The 18,817-nt window shown below is 36.0% G+C and overlaps 3 protein-coding genes across 10 annotated transcripts; 1 reads left to right on the forward strand and 2 right to left on the reverse strand.

The window, feature by feature from the left end:
* Positions 1-135: 135 nt before the first annotated feature.
* On the reverse strand, positions 136-8,921 carry LOC128877511 (ankyrin repeat domain-containing protein 39-like). Of its 7 annotated transcripts, XM_054124871.1 has the most exons (5): positions 8,615-8,920; positions 8,382-8,513; positions 6,881-7,105; positions 1,954-2,114; positions 136-1,870 (listed from the first exon to the last, which is right to left on the reverse strand). In XM_054124871.1, exons 4-5 carry the CDS (start codon positions 2,066-2,068, stop codon positions 1,419-1,421), a joined length of 567 nt encoding a protein of 188 aa, XP_053980846.1. In that variant the 5' UTR covers positions 2,069-2,114; positions 6,881-7,105; positions 8,382-8,513; positions 8,615-8,920; the 3' UTR covers positions 136-1,418. The 7 variants fall into 7 exon arrangements, with proteins under 7 accessions (XP_053980846.1, XP_053980844.1, XP_053980845.1 ...); XM_054124869.1 differs by having other exon boundaries at positions 8,382-8,920; XM_054124874.1 differs by lacking the exon at positions 136-1,870 and adding an exon at positions 7,866-7,960 and having other exon boundaries at positions 1,971-2,114; positions 8,382-8,921.
* Positions 3,871-6,874, reverse strand: LOC128877510 (uncharacterized). Its single transcript, XM_054124868.1, has 2 exons — positions 5,136-6,874; positions 3,871-4,991 (listed from the first exon to the last, which is right to left on the reverse strand). The coding sequence occupies exons 1-2, from the start codon at positions 5,626-5,628 to the stop codon at positions 4,645-4,647; spliced, it is 840 nt and encodes a 279-aa protein (XP_053980843.1). The 5' UTR covers positions 5,629-6,874; the 3' UTR covers positions 3,871-4,644.
* LOC128877505 (nucleoprotein TPR) lies at positions 8,509-18,715 on the forward strand. Of its 2 annotated transcripts, XM_054124846.1 has the most exons (10): positions 8,509-8,527; positions 10,069-10,417; positions 10,752-10,914; positions 10,984-13,948; positions 14,031-14,474; positions 14,558-16,972; positions 17,056-17,421; positions 17,501-17,564; positions 17,851-18,180; positions 18,270-18,715. In XM_054124846.1, exons 2-10 carry the CDS (start codon positions 10,246-10,248, stop codon positions 18,380-18,382), a joined length of 7,032 nt encoding a protein of 2,343 aa, XP_053980821.1. In that variant the 5' UTR covers positions 8,509-8,527; positions 10,069-10,245; the 3' UTR covers positions 18,383-18,715. The 2 variants fall into 2 exon arrangements, with proteins under 2 accessions (XP_053980821.1, XP_053980820.1); XM_054124845.1 differs by lacking the exon at positions 8,509-8,527 and having other exon boundaries at positions 17,501-17,690.
* Positions 18,716-18,817: the final 102 nt, after the last annotated feature.

Below are 18,817 nucleotides of genomic sequence, written 5' to 3' on the forward strand. Positions count from 1 at the left end.
TTTTCTCTAACACCGTTCTCTCGATATCAAACATATATACGCTTCTGTATATATATATATATATATATTAACATATATATACATATACATATATATGTATATCTCTTTCTTTCTTTCTTATCTTCACAGTTTCCGTTCTTTCTCCTCTATCTTTCGTGATCACGCTGTTTCCCTCTTCTTCGAGCTCTATCGGTTTCGCTCGTGTGCACGGCCCTATACGTGTTCGCACGTAGTATACTGCACGCAGCTACGCAGGCCGTCCGTGTATAGTATACACTGTATACGGACACGAGTGGCAGGCGCGCGCGCGCCAGTGTTTGCGTTCGTGTGTGCACTTGATTAGCCGTGTGACGTCAGGGCACGGTTACATCGCTCGCGATTGTCACTCAAATCGACGAGCAAAATCGCACCGGAATTCCAAAGCGGGAAAAGGTGGTCGAAGACACGCAGACGAAACCTCGGACCGCGAAACGACGGACGATCCCGTCGCGGAACGGCTAAAGGCGGCGGCGAGCCTTCGCGCAAACCACCCGCGGTATTCGTGAAACGACTGACTCCATGCAACGATTGCAGTCGTACAGAAGACGGGAGGTGTTCCGGTAGGTGGCAGCACCGTTTATCGCGAGGGGGCTCCGGCGGCCGTACTGCGCTCCGCGTACCGCAACTCATCGAGTACCGTCGAATTTTCACGACGATTACCGAGCCTCGCCGAGAGGAAACGACCGGGCACGAACGATTCAATATCAAGTGCACGACCCCTCTCCGTTCCGACGGCCGACGGGCGACGAGCACATGGAACGAGACGAATACAACGACGCACATCCATCGGCTTTATTTGTAAATTTATTCCTTTATCGCTTGATCGAATAACGCGTGCATTCCTTTCTTATCGGTATTCGTTTCTCTATTACGAAGAAAAAGTATCGTCCTATGTCGTAAAATGAAACTTCACGAAGCTTGATGCATATTAATTATTTAGTTCGGTAACGGGCAAATTGTCAAGCTAATTTAAACGATGAGTATATGTAACAAAGAAGGATAACTGATACATTTATTAGTCGACGATTGTATTTTTCGACAACTTTTTTTCTTATTTGTATCGTAATTATCGAAAGAACGGTATCGAATATATCTTTACTCTTATTCGTCACATTAAGTTTTCAAGATATTTATCAGTGTACATACATTTACTTTGCGAATTTATTTTTCATAGCGTTCCCAACAATTTTTATACATAGGGGTCAGGAGAATTTATTAACATTAAAAATACATTTATGTATATTATTCACACTGATAGTTTCTTTAACTTTGCTAATATGCTCGAGTTTTTTTTTTTTTTTGATTCTACGATTTTGTTTTTATACATTCACCTTCTTGTGGTAAATAAACTGTATGGTTTATTGATTGTCCTTCATTTATCATTCTGTATTTATGTATTCGGATAAAAATGGTAAGATGTTAGGACAGTTTTCCTTTGCCAATTGTTCTGCACTTTGTTGATTGTTACTCAACAATGTTAAGTTTGTGCATGGTATCAAAAGCTTGCAAACAGACTCCGAACGACCTATAAATGCTCTATGTAAAGCAGTGTAACCATCTACATCTTTTAAATTAGAGTCTGCGCCGGATTTCAATAAAAGTTGAACAATGTTAACGTGACCTTGCATTGCTGCTCTATGCAGAGCAGTAGCGTGCCCACAATGAGTCCGTGCATTAACTTTCGCATCGTTCTCCAACAATATTTTGCACATTTCGTAATGTCCGTTTCGAGATGCGTAATGTAAGGCTGTATATCCCGCGGAATCTTCGACATTGGCTGAAATACCTTTCTTCAGCAAGGTTTTCACACGGTCCAAATCGTTATATTGCGCTAAAAATTACATAATTTCAGGACAAGTCCTCTACAACATGTTCACAAGAGTCAATAACATCAGTTACACTTTAATTGTTTACCTGCATACCATATACCACGTTCAAACTCCATTTCTACGAGAGATTGACGAATACCGAGGTCGTTACCCGAACTGCAGCATACATTCTGATCATTATGTCCATGACTGTGTTCCATGTTTATCGTGTGCGTAGTCACGAGTATCTGAATAAATCTCACCTGCCTAACATTTCACCAAAAAAGTAGAGGTTACACTTAACCTTTTTAAAAGAAATATAAACTCGAGCCACGAAGAAAGTGTTAGAAATATTCTTAGATTATGGTACGTCGTTATATTCTTTAATTAATCAACATTCATTGACAATATGCAAAATATGCAAAAATTGTCTACACCGTTGTGTACACAATTTTATAATTCGTAAGAATATTGAAAATGCCTATGAAAATAAGGCCGTTACAGAAAATCGGCCTTTATACAATAATATTATTTTTCAATTACTTTGTATATAAGTAGAGCACTTTAATTAATTGCTACAAGTTGTTTCACATCGACAAGCGTAATGCTGCGCTAACAATTACTACCTTATTGATTAATATATTAATCCAATAAATGCTAGTCGTAATAAAAATTCTTTTATCATACTACATAATATTAACAATAGTTTTGATTCCGTATATTTCATATCAATACAAGGATTACAAATATATACTCAAAAAACAATAATACGAAACGTTATGATTCGATCGTAAAAATAGCTGGGTATAAAATGCCTTAAAATTGTTTCAACACAAGGCAGATTAATGTATTGCACTATGTTTTCGCGAATCTTGATTCTGTGTAAATTAAAAGAGATTAAATAAAATTTAAAATTATTATTTTTGTTATATGTGCAAATAACGTTACATAATTCTACTCGCGTATCTATCCGTTCGATAATTGCTTTTCATGCCACTTTACATGTCGGATAAATGAACAGCCGTAACAAAATACTTTAATCGGAGGAAATGTAGAAAATGTCATAAATTGTACCCGTACAGTCTTATCATTGTCGTAATTTTGTTATTAATTGTTATCGAAGTAGAAAACAATCTATGGACTCGATTATTGTAATTTAAGTATAAAACAATACAAAATAACTGCAATTTACTGTCAACTACATTTTTACGAATTTACGAAAATCGGTAAAAATCATTCTTGTACGTCTATTTATATAAATTCATCCTATAAAAGGCACATATCCCTAAAGGAAGTTTGAAAAGTATCGATCGAAATACAATAACAAAAATGAACACACTAATTCGCATATCCGTGTGTTCTGTGTATGCATTTTTGGTAAATAATTTAATACTTCGTTAATAATGGACAACTGCACCTGCATACTTTAAATATGCATGTACATATCTGTCTGTCAAATTTTAATCCTGAGAACAATTGTTGATCTTATAGCTCTCTTTGCAGAGTCCAGAGTATCTCGGCCTCTCCTGTACTACAGATAACTCGATATCCTAACTCTGCCAGGGCATTAATGATGCAAAAAGGTGGTCCTGAAATAAATTTCGTGTCATAAATTAAGAGATTTCAATTAATATTCATATGTACAAAGACTTTGATTCGAAACATATCGAGCTTCTTAAGTCACGTAAATTTTTACACGGAGAAAATGTAGCAATTAAACTACATTAACTTTTTAAACAAAATGTATATAGAAATTGTTGATGTTAACCTTTGATCATAACGCCGTTGACCACATCTGTACCAGAGTTTGGAAAGCGCTTGGAGAGAGCCAATATTTCGTCCGGATTTAAGCCGAAAACAACACAATCACTCGCAAAAGGGGATGCTTTTACGCCGACGTAATAGTAATTCTCGTCGCTCATTACGGTGGTTAATTTTGCGGCTGTAGCATTCCCTGATTGCGACATTGTTGAACTGAAAGGGTTGTTAGACTTCGTTGTCTTTTACTGTTAAAAGAAAAATATTATGTCTATGGTATTATTGTAAAAACATCTAACCTAATCTCATACCGTCGGATATCATTTTTCTCGTGTCACCCTTGTGTAAACAGAATCTTGCGTTCAATTTTTTAATCTCTTTATTTTATGTACTTTAACTAATGAAAAGAATTAATGTTCTTGATAGACATTGTTACTCGAATATATACTTATTTATAAGTTATAAAAGAGGAAAGAAGTCAACATAATATGTGCATTGTTCGTTACTTTTAATGACATCAAAAATTTATTTATCTAAAATGCTACTTCAACAACATTACTCAAGAAATACACAGTATAAATGAAAACTAGTTTTTCAAATACATAAAGATTAATCGGATGTATATGGATTTTTATCATTTGTATAAAACTGTTTTAATATTAGCTTCATTTACAAATTGGATTATACATACTAAAATATAAAAAATAAATTTAAATTTATTATACTATAAAATACAAACAACAAATTTGAATGTTTATAAAAGCACATTAGTACATTCTTCTTTTATTCGCATGGTTCAGTGCAGTTAAAAGACATTTTCCAATTGTTAAATGAAAACTTTCGATAAAAAATTATTTATAAACATAAGTCATATTCTTTACACAGCATATAATATATTTTTATATATTCTGTCGCTATCTTTTTGTGCATTTTGTTTGAATAGGAATGGTTTCATCTTCTATAAAAATCTGTTTCTATACTTCAGAGATGCGATAATATTGTTCATTATCAGTAGATATAAGTCATTATTTACAATTGGTTACACCACATGTGAAATTGTCCTTGTTCTATTATGTTCAATGGCTTGTTTTTCTCGTTCTTCTTTAAGTTGCATCATACGGGTTTCATGTGCCCAACGAACTTCAGTTTGAATTTTATCTCTTTCATACTCCCATTGGAACCTTTCTAATTCCAATGTTTTACGTCGTAATTCCAATTCTGCAGCTCTTCTTAAGGCACGTCTTTCTAATAACTGCTCCTGGTATATTTTGCTTTGCAAAGGTGAACAATCGGATGCATGCATGGAAGAAATTGGCCATTGAGATATTCTTCTAGGATTATACGATTTCCTCTGATGAACCAAACCTGTCCTTTCCTCAGGTCCAGCTATATGACATATTCAAAAATTCCTTAAACATTTGTATTAAATAACTCTCTGAGATCTAATTGTATTATGTAATCCATCTAAATGTAACCTAAAACTAAGTTTATAACTTAGAACTTTCGTAAGAGAAGATCTTTTCATATTACCAGGTACAACAGATCCAGTATCATTCTGATTTGTTTCCCAATTCCTATTGACTGAACTTGTATCCGTATCATTGTTTTCGACTGTGCTATTTCGATTTGCCCAAGTTTGCTCTGTATTTTGTATCACCAGATCCATATTTTGTTGTACTATATTAGATGCTTCATTCGAATAAGACTGATTTCTATAATTCCAATCATCCAAATCATCCAATTCATTATCAGTTATACTGTGATCTACAGATGATTCCTGCTTTGGCCAACCATTGTTTATTTTATTATCAAGATTGTTAGCTTTATGTTTCTTGTTATGAGCTACTTGTATGAATTGTTGTTTGATATCTTCTGGGCACTTTGGACACCTTTCCATATGTCGTTCCATTCGAGTAGCATTCTGAATATACGACTGATTACAAAATTTACAAAATGCAATCACCTGAGAACCAGCCATCTTCTTATCGTAATAATTCCACACAATTCCACGTTTTTTTACCATGATTTACTTGCAATATTTCACACTATGCACTTCTTATATTTTGTTATTTTTTCAGTTGACATACAAATATTATTTAATATAATAAAAAGTAAGTGTCCCTTTCTTTATTGTAAATATTACATTAAATATTGTTCTTATACGGAATCAAAACTAAAATACATTCTACTAGTATACAATACAATAAACACAAAACTTGAGAAGTACCAAAATTTTAATACAATATAATTTTGCACTATGATCATAGATACATTAAAAGCACAGCATAAAACATGTAATTCAAATTTTAGTAACTTATAAATCACCCTAAGATGAACTTTCAAATGTATTCTTTTTAAATTATTTCTCAAAGTCACTTTTATAACTTCAATTTAACAAGTTTACCCTCCGAAAAAAGAGAGCAATAATCGTACAATTAAACATTTCACGTGTCTAATCAAGATTAATAGAAATTAATAATGTGGAGAGAATCTGGTGGTACTGATTTACGCAATAACAAAAGCTTTATGCGTACATCACATTAAATAATACACGATATACGTCACTATCAGATAAAACAATCGTTATTTAATACGAAGCATCTGATCTGTCATATCTGGCATCAAATTAAAACGTCAGCTACCACCACACATAACCTGTATAAAAACATACTCGTCTTTCTTGGCATTCCTACGAGAATAATGTGCTAGCAACGAACGCTAAACAAGTCTCTTATAGTTCGTTATATTTTATAAGATGTATTAAAATCTCGTATAAATTGGTAAATCTCAATGATCGTACAAAAAACACCTGTTCAAAGATACGAAAGTTACACTATAACCGTATCATACGAAACATTAAAGTTATAACTTTAATCAACGTTCTACAAGTAGAGAACTCTAACAGAAAAGTACGAAAACGAATAAACAAGTCGGTAAAAAAAAAAATATCAGATTGTAATTTGATTACGATATGTATTCAATATCATTTACGTTTCAAAAAAATAAAAAAAAAAAATTATTGTAATGTTTAATCTTTTACACACACATACACACATGGATATTTGATAACATTCTTTCCTCTTGTTTTTAACTTAAATAGTACCACATCATGTGGTTACTTCGTCAAATTTATAAAATTCTAATTTTCAAGTAAAAAAATAAATATAATAAACCCATTCATCTTTTACACAAGGAAAACCACATATACTATTTATTCGATGTATAACGAATTCGATCGTACAATCGAAACGATAATAATCAATAGTACATCATACCTGCCTTAATAACAGGTTCGGGTTCAGGCTCGGTAAAATCTTTTCTCATAGTCCACATGTATTCATTATAGTCTTGTTTAACACTGGTACTCGAGGATGCGACGACTTTATAACCAAGAACCTCTAAAGCTGTTAATATCACACAAGGATGTTGCAAGTATACTATTGTCGAGTCATCGCAATATCCCCCAGAAGCAAAACGAGTCAGTTGTTCTATGTCTGATGCTACAACACAATTATTTTAAATCATTCGTTTTCAACGATTCGATTCTTACGTACACCATATATATTGAAACCGACGAAAGTCAAAGAAGGCTTCAATGTTTCGAACGAAAAATCCCGTACTCGATTTCGAATCATGATCTACGTGATTCACTTTATCTCTTTATCGTATCAGATCGTATGTTTATAAAAAAAAGAAAACTATAAATCACTGATAACACACGCGTAATATCGTGATTCATACAGAGATTCGATTTTAAAATAAATCGTTGATAGAACGAACGCAATTTGTCATAACCAATCACCATTTTTATTTAACGACAAATTATATTTAATATTCGATAGTTTTTAGGCGAGGAATTGGAAAACAATAATTCGAAAATATTCGAAAAAATTATAAGTAATAGAAACAGTATGAATGAATGAAAATGATTCTTGCGTTATATTTCTGAAAACAAATTTCCTTTTGCAAAGGAATATCTTTTTAACCTCTTTTTCATATAATGGGTTTTCGAAATTTATGTGTAAGATATACTATCAAATTATTTTACAGTAGCATGGTTAAATTTTGTTCCCTGATAATACATCTTGCTGTATTGAATTACTTATTGTTACATATTAAATGTTCTAGTTATAACTTTACTTCCAACTTGATTTAATGTACTGTGCTGCGCATCTAGTACCAAATTTCTGAATCCATTATAATATTACTGAACAAAAATGAATGATGGTAAAAAGCTCGAACTTCTAAAAAGCACTATACCTTTAAGACCTGATACTAAAACCCTCCATGGATATCTATGACCATATGATGCAAGATTACCACGTACCAAAATGTATGGCATCTGTAATAGTGTTCTACAACAAATTTTGTTATATACATATTTGAAATATGTTTACACGCAAAGATTTAATCTTGTTTACATTGTAGATATTATTAATGTGTTAAGCAGCATATACAAGAGTTCAACTTAGAATCTTAAATATTGAAACACACAATATTTTGCATCGACAAGTGAAAGAAGTTTCATTTTGTGAAAACGTCTATTATTACAGATAGAACAACTATGAAACGTTTTTCATCAAAGTAAAATCATGCTCTATATGTTTTGATAGATAAAAAGTAACTTGTAACTTATTTATGCTTAAATAAATATAAGAATAATCGAAAAGTTTTCTAGAATTATTTGTTTCTCGTATAAATCGAAAATATCCATTGGTTTCTTGTTTTAGAATTAATTGATGTCATTAACCTTAATTAAATAATGTATTGACTTACCTGATAACATGTACGAAATTCCAATGTCTTGATACGATACTTAACCAAAAATTTTGTTGTGATTTAACAGTGATTATCAAGAGTGATTGAGAAAATAAACTATTACATCGAGCACTGTCGAGGATTTTCAATCTAAAAGAAGTCTTGTACGTAATTATTTCAAAGTTAAATCTCAATCGCAAAAGAATAGGTGTACGATGCAACACATACAAAAATTACGAAAGTGCGCATACCCTAAACTATAACCTCTGGTTAACGTTTATAAATTTTGATAATATTAAACAACATGGATCTGTAATCTTTTTCAATTAAAATTACATGCAATAGTTGTTGTTTAATTGCATTAAAACTTTACAGTGATTGGTTAATTTGGTGCACACAAACAGAATTCACCAATAATCTCATTGGTTAAACGAACACTGATTTAATATCTCATTTTTCTTATAATTAACATAAAATAAAATAAACTAATAAGTCTAGGAAATAATACAATGGTGAGCGTATGTGTGATTTTGCCAATTTATCATTTTTTTAAATATTTTATTTAATACTGGTTTTTGTAGCATCAGTGGCGCCATCGGTGGCAAAACGCCCAAGTTTTTAGTGAAATTAGTTCCCAACTGTTATTGCTAGATGGCCCCACTAACAAAAGCGACTACAATTATTGCTTCAGATAAATAAAAGCAGATAAATGTTTAAATACTGTATTAAAAGGATATACTGGAGTGACATCAAGCAAAGAATCGTATTAATTATGCATTTGTGTGAAATAAAAATTCATTTATAAAAATGTGTCGATGGCGCCATCTAACAGAAACAGCGGGAACTTTTTTTAACTAGAAACTTGGGCGTTTCGCCACCGATGGCGCCACTATCTAAAGAGATCGATAATTATTGCTGCAGATAAATGAAAGCAGATAAATGTTTAAAAACTGTATTAAAAGGATATACTGGAGTGTCATCAAGCAAAAAATCGTATTAATTATGCATTTATGTGAAATAATAATTAATTAATAAAAATGTGTTGATGGCGCCATCTAACAAAAACAACGGGAACTTTTTTTAACTAGAAACTTGGGCGTTTTGCCACCGATGGCGCCACTAACTAAAAAGATCGATAATTATTGCTGTACTAAATAATATCACACAAAAATGATAAATTTACTACATTAACTAACATGTAGAAGTTGATTTCATTAAATTATCAATTGAATAGATTATAAAATTGGGAATATTAAACTAATTGAAGGAACACACATAGACGATTAGTAGTAGATGCCGGTCAGCATGTTGTACTTTCATGTTTGTAAATTGATTGTTGCAATAAAACATGTAGTTATTCGAAATGCAATTATTTTATAAACAATTTCGTATACTTGCTTATGTATATCAACACAATAAATGATTACTTTCTTCTCATTGTAATTGTTTTTGTAATAAAAGCGGGAAAGAGGGAAAGGAGAAAAAGAAATAGATTAAATCAAAGTCAGAGAATAGAAGATATTTTTGTTAGGTGAAGATTCTACCTGGAGAAATTGTTATTTATGTAATTATGCTAACGATATATAATAACAACAGATGAATTGGTGTAATTCAATTATGAATATTATTTAGTTGCTAAACGATACACTAGCGCTACCAGAACGGAACGCGTTGATCGGAACGTTGTATGTTGTATATTGTACAGTTTCCAGTAAGCCGCGTCGTCAGTTCGATAAAGTCTACAGCATTTTCGAAGAGGAGAGCGATAGGTATTGAATGTGGTATCAAATGTGCCTTCGATCGAACGTAATTGTTCTTGAAATACGAGTTTAATACTGGAAAAAGATTTGCTCGATTTTATAAATAACGTCTAACAAAGAAGATGGAAAAAACAGAAGAGAACGAGCATAATGCGTTGAGACAAATTTTGAGTGACAAAGAATTAACGCAAATTCCGGAAGGAATTGTTAAGAAATTAAACACGTATTTCAATGAAAAATTTGAACAATACATAACGGCTAAAGCAGTTTTCGAAACAAATAGGAAAAATTATGGTAAGCTTCAATTGAATTTTATACCGTTTTCTGAGATAACGATTGCCCGGTTTATTTACACGAAGGAGTTAACCTTTATTCGGGAGGATATACCGTGATCGTTGAATAGTTTAAATAGTATATACGAATGATATAAACAATTTTTTTCTTTATATACAAACGCTCCTGTTTCATTTCATTCCTCAATATCGAAACGACTCGTATTAGTTAACGTTACAGAAATTTGCATATTTCAAAGAAAGAAAATTTCTATACCTCTGTATCCAAGGTTTATTATTATATATATAATAAATCTGTCTTTGTTGTCTTCTATACTGAATGTTTAATCCTTTAGACCAAACACTGGAAAAATTACAAAAAGAATTGACTGAAGAAAAATCAAACTTCAAAGAGTGTAAAGAAAAATTAGACTTGGTAGAGAAATACAATGCCGAATTACAAACAAATTTAGATGAAGCAAAGGGTGAAATACAGAAATTACAAGATAATGTTAAAAGGTATTTTTATAAAATACATCTCGTATCGTGCAATTTTAATATCTAATTCGATATTATTTATTATTGCAGATTAGAGAAAGAAAATGTGGATTTACGCAGGCACAGAGATACAATTGTGGATGACAGAGATGCATTGCAATTACAGGTTGAACGACGAGATACAGAAATTGAAAGAATGCACACCGAATTATCTTCCTTAAGTACTCAACTACAAAATGCTGTTGCCGCAAAATGTCAAGCTTTGGCAGAGACAGAGGAAATCCGAAGTCGTGATATGACTCTCGATTTTAAGGAAAAACGGCTAGAGCAAGAAAGAGTCCTTCTTGCGCAACAAATGGCTGGTTTTGAAGAAGAATTAGCGAAAAGAACGTCGGAATTGCAGGCAACCAGAGCAGAGGCTTCAGCACGAGCTCTTTTAACAGACACACGTTTGGCACAACGGGACGAAGAATTACGTATCGCTAACGAAGCAATGTCACAATTGCGGGAATCTTATGTTACACTTCAAAAACGATGCGACGAACTTTCTCAAAAATTAGAAGAACAGCGTTCCCACGAAATTTCTATACATGCTTCCTATCGAGAAGAAATTAGTGCTCAAACCAGACTTGCTGATCTGTACAAAGGAATGGCCGACGAAGCCAATGCGAAAGCTGAAGAATTTAGTAATGCAGTTAAAGAACTTCAGGAATTACTTGAACACGCCACCGAACAATATGGAACGTTAGAGACTACACATAATCAACTTCAGTTACAGCATAAAGAAAATCTGGAAGAAAAAGAACAAAAAATAGATGAACTTTCAAAGGAACTGGATCATGCAAATGAATTACTTAAAAATATTAAACAAGAGAGATTGGATCAAGCGGTTGAACAACTTGCACCAACAGCAGCCATAGCTAGTCGTGTGCTTAGAAAAGGTTTGAGTCTTACTCAAATCTATACACAATTAGTCGATGCTACAAATGAATTAACTTCAGAACGTGAAGAAAACGAACGTTTGAAATCTCAAATGGATATAATTTTACGCGAATTAGAAGATAAAGCACCCATTTTACAACAACAACGCGAAGATTATGAAACCGCTATGACTAATATTGCAACTCTCACATCAAGATTAGACGAACTTCTAGCAGAAAATAATAAATTGCAAGAGACGGCAGACGAAGCAAATCGTATTGCTAAACATCATACTAAAGAAAATCAAAGGTTGAAAACAGAATTGTCAGATTTAGCAAGACAAGTATGCTTCCTTTTAAAGGAAGTTCAAGAGAGTAGGAGCGGGACAGTTCTCCACTCGAATGAATTTTCAAGCGCGATGGATGTGGATAATCTTGCATCGTCTGAAATTATTAGTAAGAAACTTGTGACGTTCAAAGACATTGAAGAACTGCAAGAAAATAATCAAAAATTACTATCAATAGTCCGTACCTTATCATCAAGACAGGAAGAAATTGAAAGAGCAACCGACGAAATAAATTCTGGCGAAATGAAAGAGAAATTAGACAAGTATTTAGAACAGTTGGGAGATATGCAAGCCGCGCAAGACAGACAAACAAAAATGTTAGAGGGCCTTTTAAGACAGCGAGACATGTACAAAAATATGTATCAACAGTGTTTGAAGCAGACAAATATGTCTGAAAAGAAGGATCTTCCTATTGTTGAGGAGGACAGTATAAAAGAAGCGGATGGAGAAAAACCTATTAAAGAAGAATCATTTAAACTTACTCAGAATGACGTTAACAAAGAAAAGGAATTAAGCAAGGAGTTAAAAGAATATGAAATTAAATTGAAACAAGTGACAGATGAATTTGATACTTACAGAAAGGAAAGAGCAGCACACGAACGAATGTTAGGAGAAGAAGTTGATAGACTTAGAAAGGAGGCAGAAGCAAGTTCAGCCCGCTGTTGCAGGTTAAAAGCACAATTAGATTCGGCTAACGATAGATTTAATCTTCTACAAGCGAATGTTACTTCTTACAAATCGCAGATAAAAGTTCTCGAGGAGAAATGCAGCAATTATAACGTGACAATCGGCAAACATGAGCAAAGTTTAATGATTTTGAAAGATGAAACTTTAACTGCTCAGACACGTTTATCCCGAGCTGAAGTACAATTGGAAAATATACGACAGGAAAGACAGCTTTTACGCGATTCCGAAGGACGCCTTTTAAAGGAACGCGAAGTATATCAAAGAGAACGTCAAACGCAAGCATTGTTACGAGCAGATGTTGAATCTATTAAAGCTAGTTTGGAACGTGTTCAAGCCGAGGGTCAGTTGCGTGCCGAACAACGTTTGGACGATGCCACGAGGGAATGCGCTGCTTTGAGACGACGATTGCAGGAAGAACAAGACCGATTTAGAGAATTGACATCTCATTTGGAAAGGCAACTTGCAACAGCACAGGATCGATTGACCGAAGAACGTAATATAACCGAACAAATTCGTGCTGAATTAGAGCAAGCCCGTCAATCTGATTCTCAAAATATTCAGCGCATAGAGGAACTCAATACTAAACTTAGACAAGCTGTTACTCATTCGATATCAAAACCTTTCAGTGGTGATGAGAATCTCATAAAGAGACTAAAAGAACTTGAAATGCAACTTGCAACAACGCAAGCGGAATCGAAATCCTTTTCGGAACAATTGAAAGCCGCGCGACAACAAAGTCAACAGTATTGCGATATAGCTGAAAGTGCAGAAGCACAATTAAGAGAGCTAACTGCGCAACATAATAAATGTAAAGATGAATTAGAAACAGCTTTAAAAGAAGCACGCGTAGATATAATATCTCTACAAAAGAGAGTGCAGGATTTAGTAGAAGAATTAACGAAAGTTTCCAATGGTAGACAAGAGACCGATTCCGAGTTAAGAGAAAAATTAGCTGACGCAGAGAGAAAGCTTGAAGAATTAGACGAAGTTAAGGGAGAATTAGAAATCGTAAAGGGCGATTTGCATACCGCTTCGGTCACAGCGAAAGAAGCTGAAGAGAAATACGCTAGAGAATTGGTGTTACATTCGGCAGATCTTCAGGTAAATACATATAGTTAGTTTTTCTATTTCGATAAAAGAATGAAATGTTTACAGTTAATTTTTATTATTGTCGTATTCTTAGATGTTAGCGAAGCTGAAAGAAGAAGCACAGGTAGTAGACAAAAAGATAACAACTTTAACTCAAGAAAGAAACTCTGCCGTAGAAGCTCTAGAGCTCGAGAAGACAGCTTATCAAGAAAGGGAGAAGAAATTGTTCGAGGAAATGCAAGAAATGCAACAGCGAGTAACTGATTTGGATGCGCAAAATGCTATTTTACATACTCAAATTCAAGAACTAAGCGACAAAAGTGCGATCATGCATAGCCAGCAAACCAAGATGAGCCAGGAAAGTCCCGACACTAGTTTAGAAGCAATGAATCGTAGTTTCAGCGGACTCGAAGATGATTCTAAATCTGCAGAACAATTATTAAGAGTTATGAAATATCTGAGGCGTGAAAAAGATTTAGCTGTAACGAAATTTGATGTTTTGAGGGCAGAGAATCTTCGATTAAAATCACAAGTGGAGGTTAGTATTAGAATTATTTATCAAAATTTATATACGCCGAAATCTTTGTTTGCCATTATCAACATGTATTTTCACTGATACAGGTCTTAGAGAAGAGACTGAAGGAAAGCGAAGCTGTTCTTAATTCGGAAAGAGAAAAATCAGAAATCGACGTAGTGACCACGTCTAAACATGCAGAGCTATTACGAAAAGTTGAAACTTTGAACGCGATCACAGATTCTAACAGGATTCTGAGAGAAGAAAGAGACAGCTTAAGTGCAAAGGTTTCAGAGCTCACCGCGAAAGTTGGTGCACTTTCCGAAGAAGTAGTGCCGCTTCGAGACATGACGCGAGACATGCAAGTAAAAATAGAGTCTTTATTACAGGAAAATACAAGTCTTAAAGCAGAGGCGACTAGGTGGAGACAAAGAGCTAATGCATTAGTAGAGAGAGCCAACAAGACGAGTCCGGAAGATTGGCGTAGATTACAGACCGAACGCGAAAATCTTAGCAAACTGCTCACCTCTGAACGCGAGACGCACGCTAAACGCGCCGACGAATTTAATCAATTGAAAGTAGAGAAAAGTAAATTAGAGGAACAACTGGTACAGCTCCAGAAACAGATACAAGCACAAGGAGAGCAAGTTCAGAAAGCTTCCGAGGAAGCACGTAAATTAGGCCTGGATTTGAACGAAGCACTCGCTGATTCTACTTCTAAAGCGAAAGATCTAGCGACGTTAAGAAAAGAACTCGGCGATAAAGAAGCAGTCTTAAACGACATTAAGAATAAAGAGATTCAAATAAGAAAGATAGCCAAGAAATACAAGACTCAATTCGAGGAACTCGCGAAAACAGTAGAAGAAGAGAAAAGTCGATCCGAAGAGTCTCGAATGACAGCTGGAACATCAGGAACCGAGGATACTGCTTACGTGTCCCAAGAACGCGAGGATCAATTGCGAGAGGAAGGTCGAGCAGAGTTGCGTCAAACGAACATTGAGTTAACGTCGAAAGTTGACGAATTGTCGCGTCAAATGGTAGTTATACAGAATGAAGCTGATTTGTTGAAAAAAGAAATTGACACCATGACTAAGACAAGCGTGGAGAAGGAAGAGCGCGCGAAACAAGTATTAAAAGGTGCAAGAACTAAGATCATGCAATTAACGGAATCGAAGAAGATCTGTGAAAAAGAATTGCTCGATTTGAAAGCGAAAGTCGAAGCTGGTACCAGTGAATCCGACACTGCTGAACACGATGCCAGGCTCGTAGCTCTTAAATCTCAAATGGAAGGTAGAATCTCTCGTTTGGAACACGAGAAAGCAGAAATTCAGGCGGAGAAAGAAAGTCTTTCGCAAAGAGTTGCTCAGTTACAGCGACAATTGGCCGGCGTCAGCGGTGTTAGCGCTACCACGGAACCACCAACAGCCAACATTAAACCGATGTCTGCTCGCGCAGAAACGCCGTTAGCAAGTATTCGTCCAATGAGCGTAGTAGTGCAATCTAGAACAGCTGCTGTCTTACCTACAACCGCTAGTGCACCGGTGATGGTAGCACCTCATCAGCAACAACAACCACAGCAACAAGTAGTACACACCACCGAAACGAGCTCTCCGACTAGTAGTCTTCCAGATTTTCAACCAGCTAGCACTAGCAGCTCGTCGCAAACAGCGCCTAGTACTTTACGCCAACTTGTTGTCCAGCCACAGTTGAGCGAATCGGCGGAGTCGACTCAAAGAGAAGATCCAGAAAGTGCTGAAACACTCAGTGTTCAACAACAATGTCAACAGCAGCAGCAACAACAACAGCAACAGCAACAGCAAACTGTCGCGTTAGTGAGTCCAAGAGTCGAGCAACAACAACAGCAGCAACAAGCTGCGGCGAGTGATCAACAGCAAACTGTAGCTAGTAGTTCGACTCAGTCGGTGAGCACGTCGCAAGCCTCGACAGGACACAAACGGCCCAGGACACTTGATTCTACGGCCTCGGGATCCGGAATCGTAGAGAGCGTAGATCATAGCAGACAGGAGCAAGTTCCTAGCCCTAAAACTAAACGGTCCAGACAAGAGATAGCGTCCACCGCTAGCGCGAGTGCCTCAGAAGTCGAGTACCAGGTACCAACATCGAGTCAACGAGATCAAGACGAAGAAGTAGAAGAAGGGTGCGTAGTTGTAGTGGATTGCGACGAAGGCGAAGGAGGTGGCAACCATCAAACGCAAGAAGAGGAAGAATTTGATAACGATCCATACGAAGAAATGGAAGAAGAAGAGGAAATGCCTTACGAAGTTGAGGTAGAAGTAGAGAGAGATAATAACGAAGTTGAGATTATAATGGGAGAAGATTCTACGAGCGTAGAAGTACCTAGGCAAGCACAAGCAACGGTACCCACAAATCAACAGCAGCAACAATCCGAAGCGATTAGTAGTGCTGGACCGACGGGCGAACCGCCTACGTCGTTTGCGATTCGATCGTCGCGGGGAATTGCACCCATGCCTAGGCAACAGCAACAACAACACCTTCTCTTGGTTTGTTTTTCGAATAACACCGAGAATGAAAGACATTCTTATTAATAAAACAAATGCAAATATTAAGAATATTTACTTTTTAGCCGCAACAAGGGTACGAGGATGGAGGCGACGATAGCATAGTACCCAGCACTCCGACTTTATTCGTCCCACGGCGAGGAGACGGGTTCGGAGAAGCTGTGAGTTCACCTCAGGTTCCTCAAGGGCGCTTTACTTTTGGAGATTCATCTGCCCCGACAACAGCATCATCGACACCCTCTCTGTCAACTCCTTCTGGATCAACAGCACGAACAATATTTGGTTCATCCAGTTCTGGCGCGGCACAAGTAGTCCAAGAAAGTATGGATGACACAAGGATGGATCTTGCTCAATCGGAAGACGGTGGTACTGGTCGTAGCGTGCCTACTACGCCATTGCAAGTTTCACCAGCGGCTGATTTACCACCCTCGGTAAAAATATAAATAAACATTATAATGTAACGCGATAGTATCATAACGCGATATTAAAGGAAGTAAAATTAATTTCTAGACAAGCAGTGGACCATCCGAAGAACAGGAAACACCAGTTTCAGTGACACCAGTGTCTGTAACAGGTACCACTGTTGGTGATACTAGCGAAGAACCTGCGATACCTAGTATTATTGTAGTCGGTGTCGATGGTCAGCAACATAATCAAACAGAAATAATCACAGAATCTATCAGTACGACACCGACTGAAGGTAGCGATCCTAAACTCTATATTAATTTCCGTTCGTTTATAGGTTGAAGCGTGAACAATCACAATTTGTTACACTCGGTACATTAATACAATTTCGTCGTATTATTGACTAAACGCGTATCAAATGTATATGATTATTAATTAGTCGCTTACGCGTGCAGGAACCAGCACAGAGAGTGAAAAGCGTACGGAAGAAGCTGGCCCTTTAGTCTCTGGGGACGATGATGCAGTTGACACTGGCGAAGGAACCGAAGAACCGGGAAGCGACATAGTAGAGGATGAAGTGGAAGAGGAGAGCCGCGAAGCGGAAGCGTCACCGTCTAGTAACACGCGTCAAAGGGCAATGGCAGCTGCAGCCGCTGCTGCTGCGGCCGCGACAGCGTCCAACGGTACTAGAAGTGCTACGGCGCGGCGATCATCGCGATCTCCGTTTAGGGCAGCACGTGGTAGTCGACCGACACCCATTGTTTGGGAAAGTCAGTCTGGCAGGGGTAAGCAGAGGATAAATTATGATAATCTTTTATTTACAGCATTATCGGTGTAACATTGGAATATATATATATATATTATTTGTTCAAAGGTCAAGGTGTAGCGCGCGGTGGACATGCAGGGAGGGGAGCGAGCAATGAAACCGGAAGAGGGCGTGGTACTAGACGCCGAATGCGATCTAAATTTCCATATGCGCGATTCTAAGACTGGATAACGATTTTGTATACAAAGTCACGTGAGAAATGTGTAACGAACGTTGGCTGTTAATATATCAACTATCAAAATGAAAATATTTTTATTTAGCTTTAAACGGGAATTATGTTGTACAGATAGATTTGTTCAATACTTTTATTATTTCTATGTCCTTAGATCAGACCATAGCGCCGCTCTGACACGGCACTGTACGTACACCTGTCTCTAAATCTGGAACTGTTCGTTTTTTTTTCCATATCAAAAGTTACAATCTTTCTGTCCAATTTGTTCGTTTCCGAAGTTACTAAATTCCGTCAAAAGTATATAGCATTTATGCGACTGTATTTATTGACTCGAATATTGAAAGTGTTCGTCGTATGGTGTACAAGTATCGTAATTTTTAAAGTGCTGTTTATTTCTTAGTATTTTGCAGATTTAATTAAATAC

Source organism: Hylaeus volcanicus, chromosome 5 (assembly GCF_026283585.1).
Source record: "Hylaeus volcanicus isolate JK05 chromosome 5, UHH_iyHylVolc1.0_haploid, whole genome shotgun sequence".
Classification (NCBI taxonomy): Eukaryota; Metazoa; Arthropoda; class Insecta; order Hymenoptera; family Colletidae; genus Hylaeus; species Hylaeus volcanicus.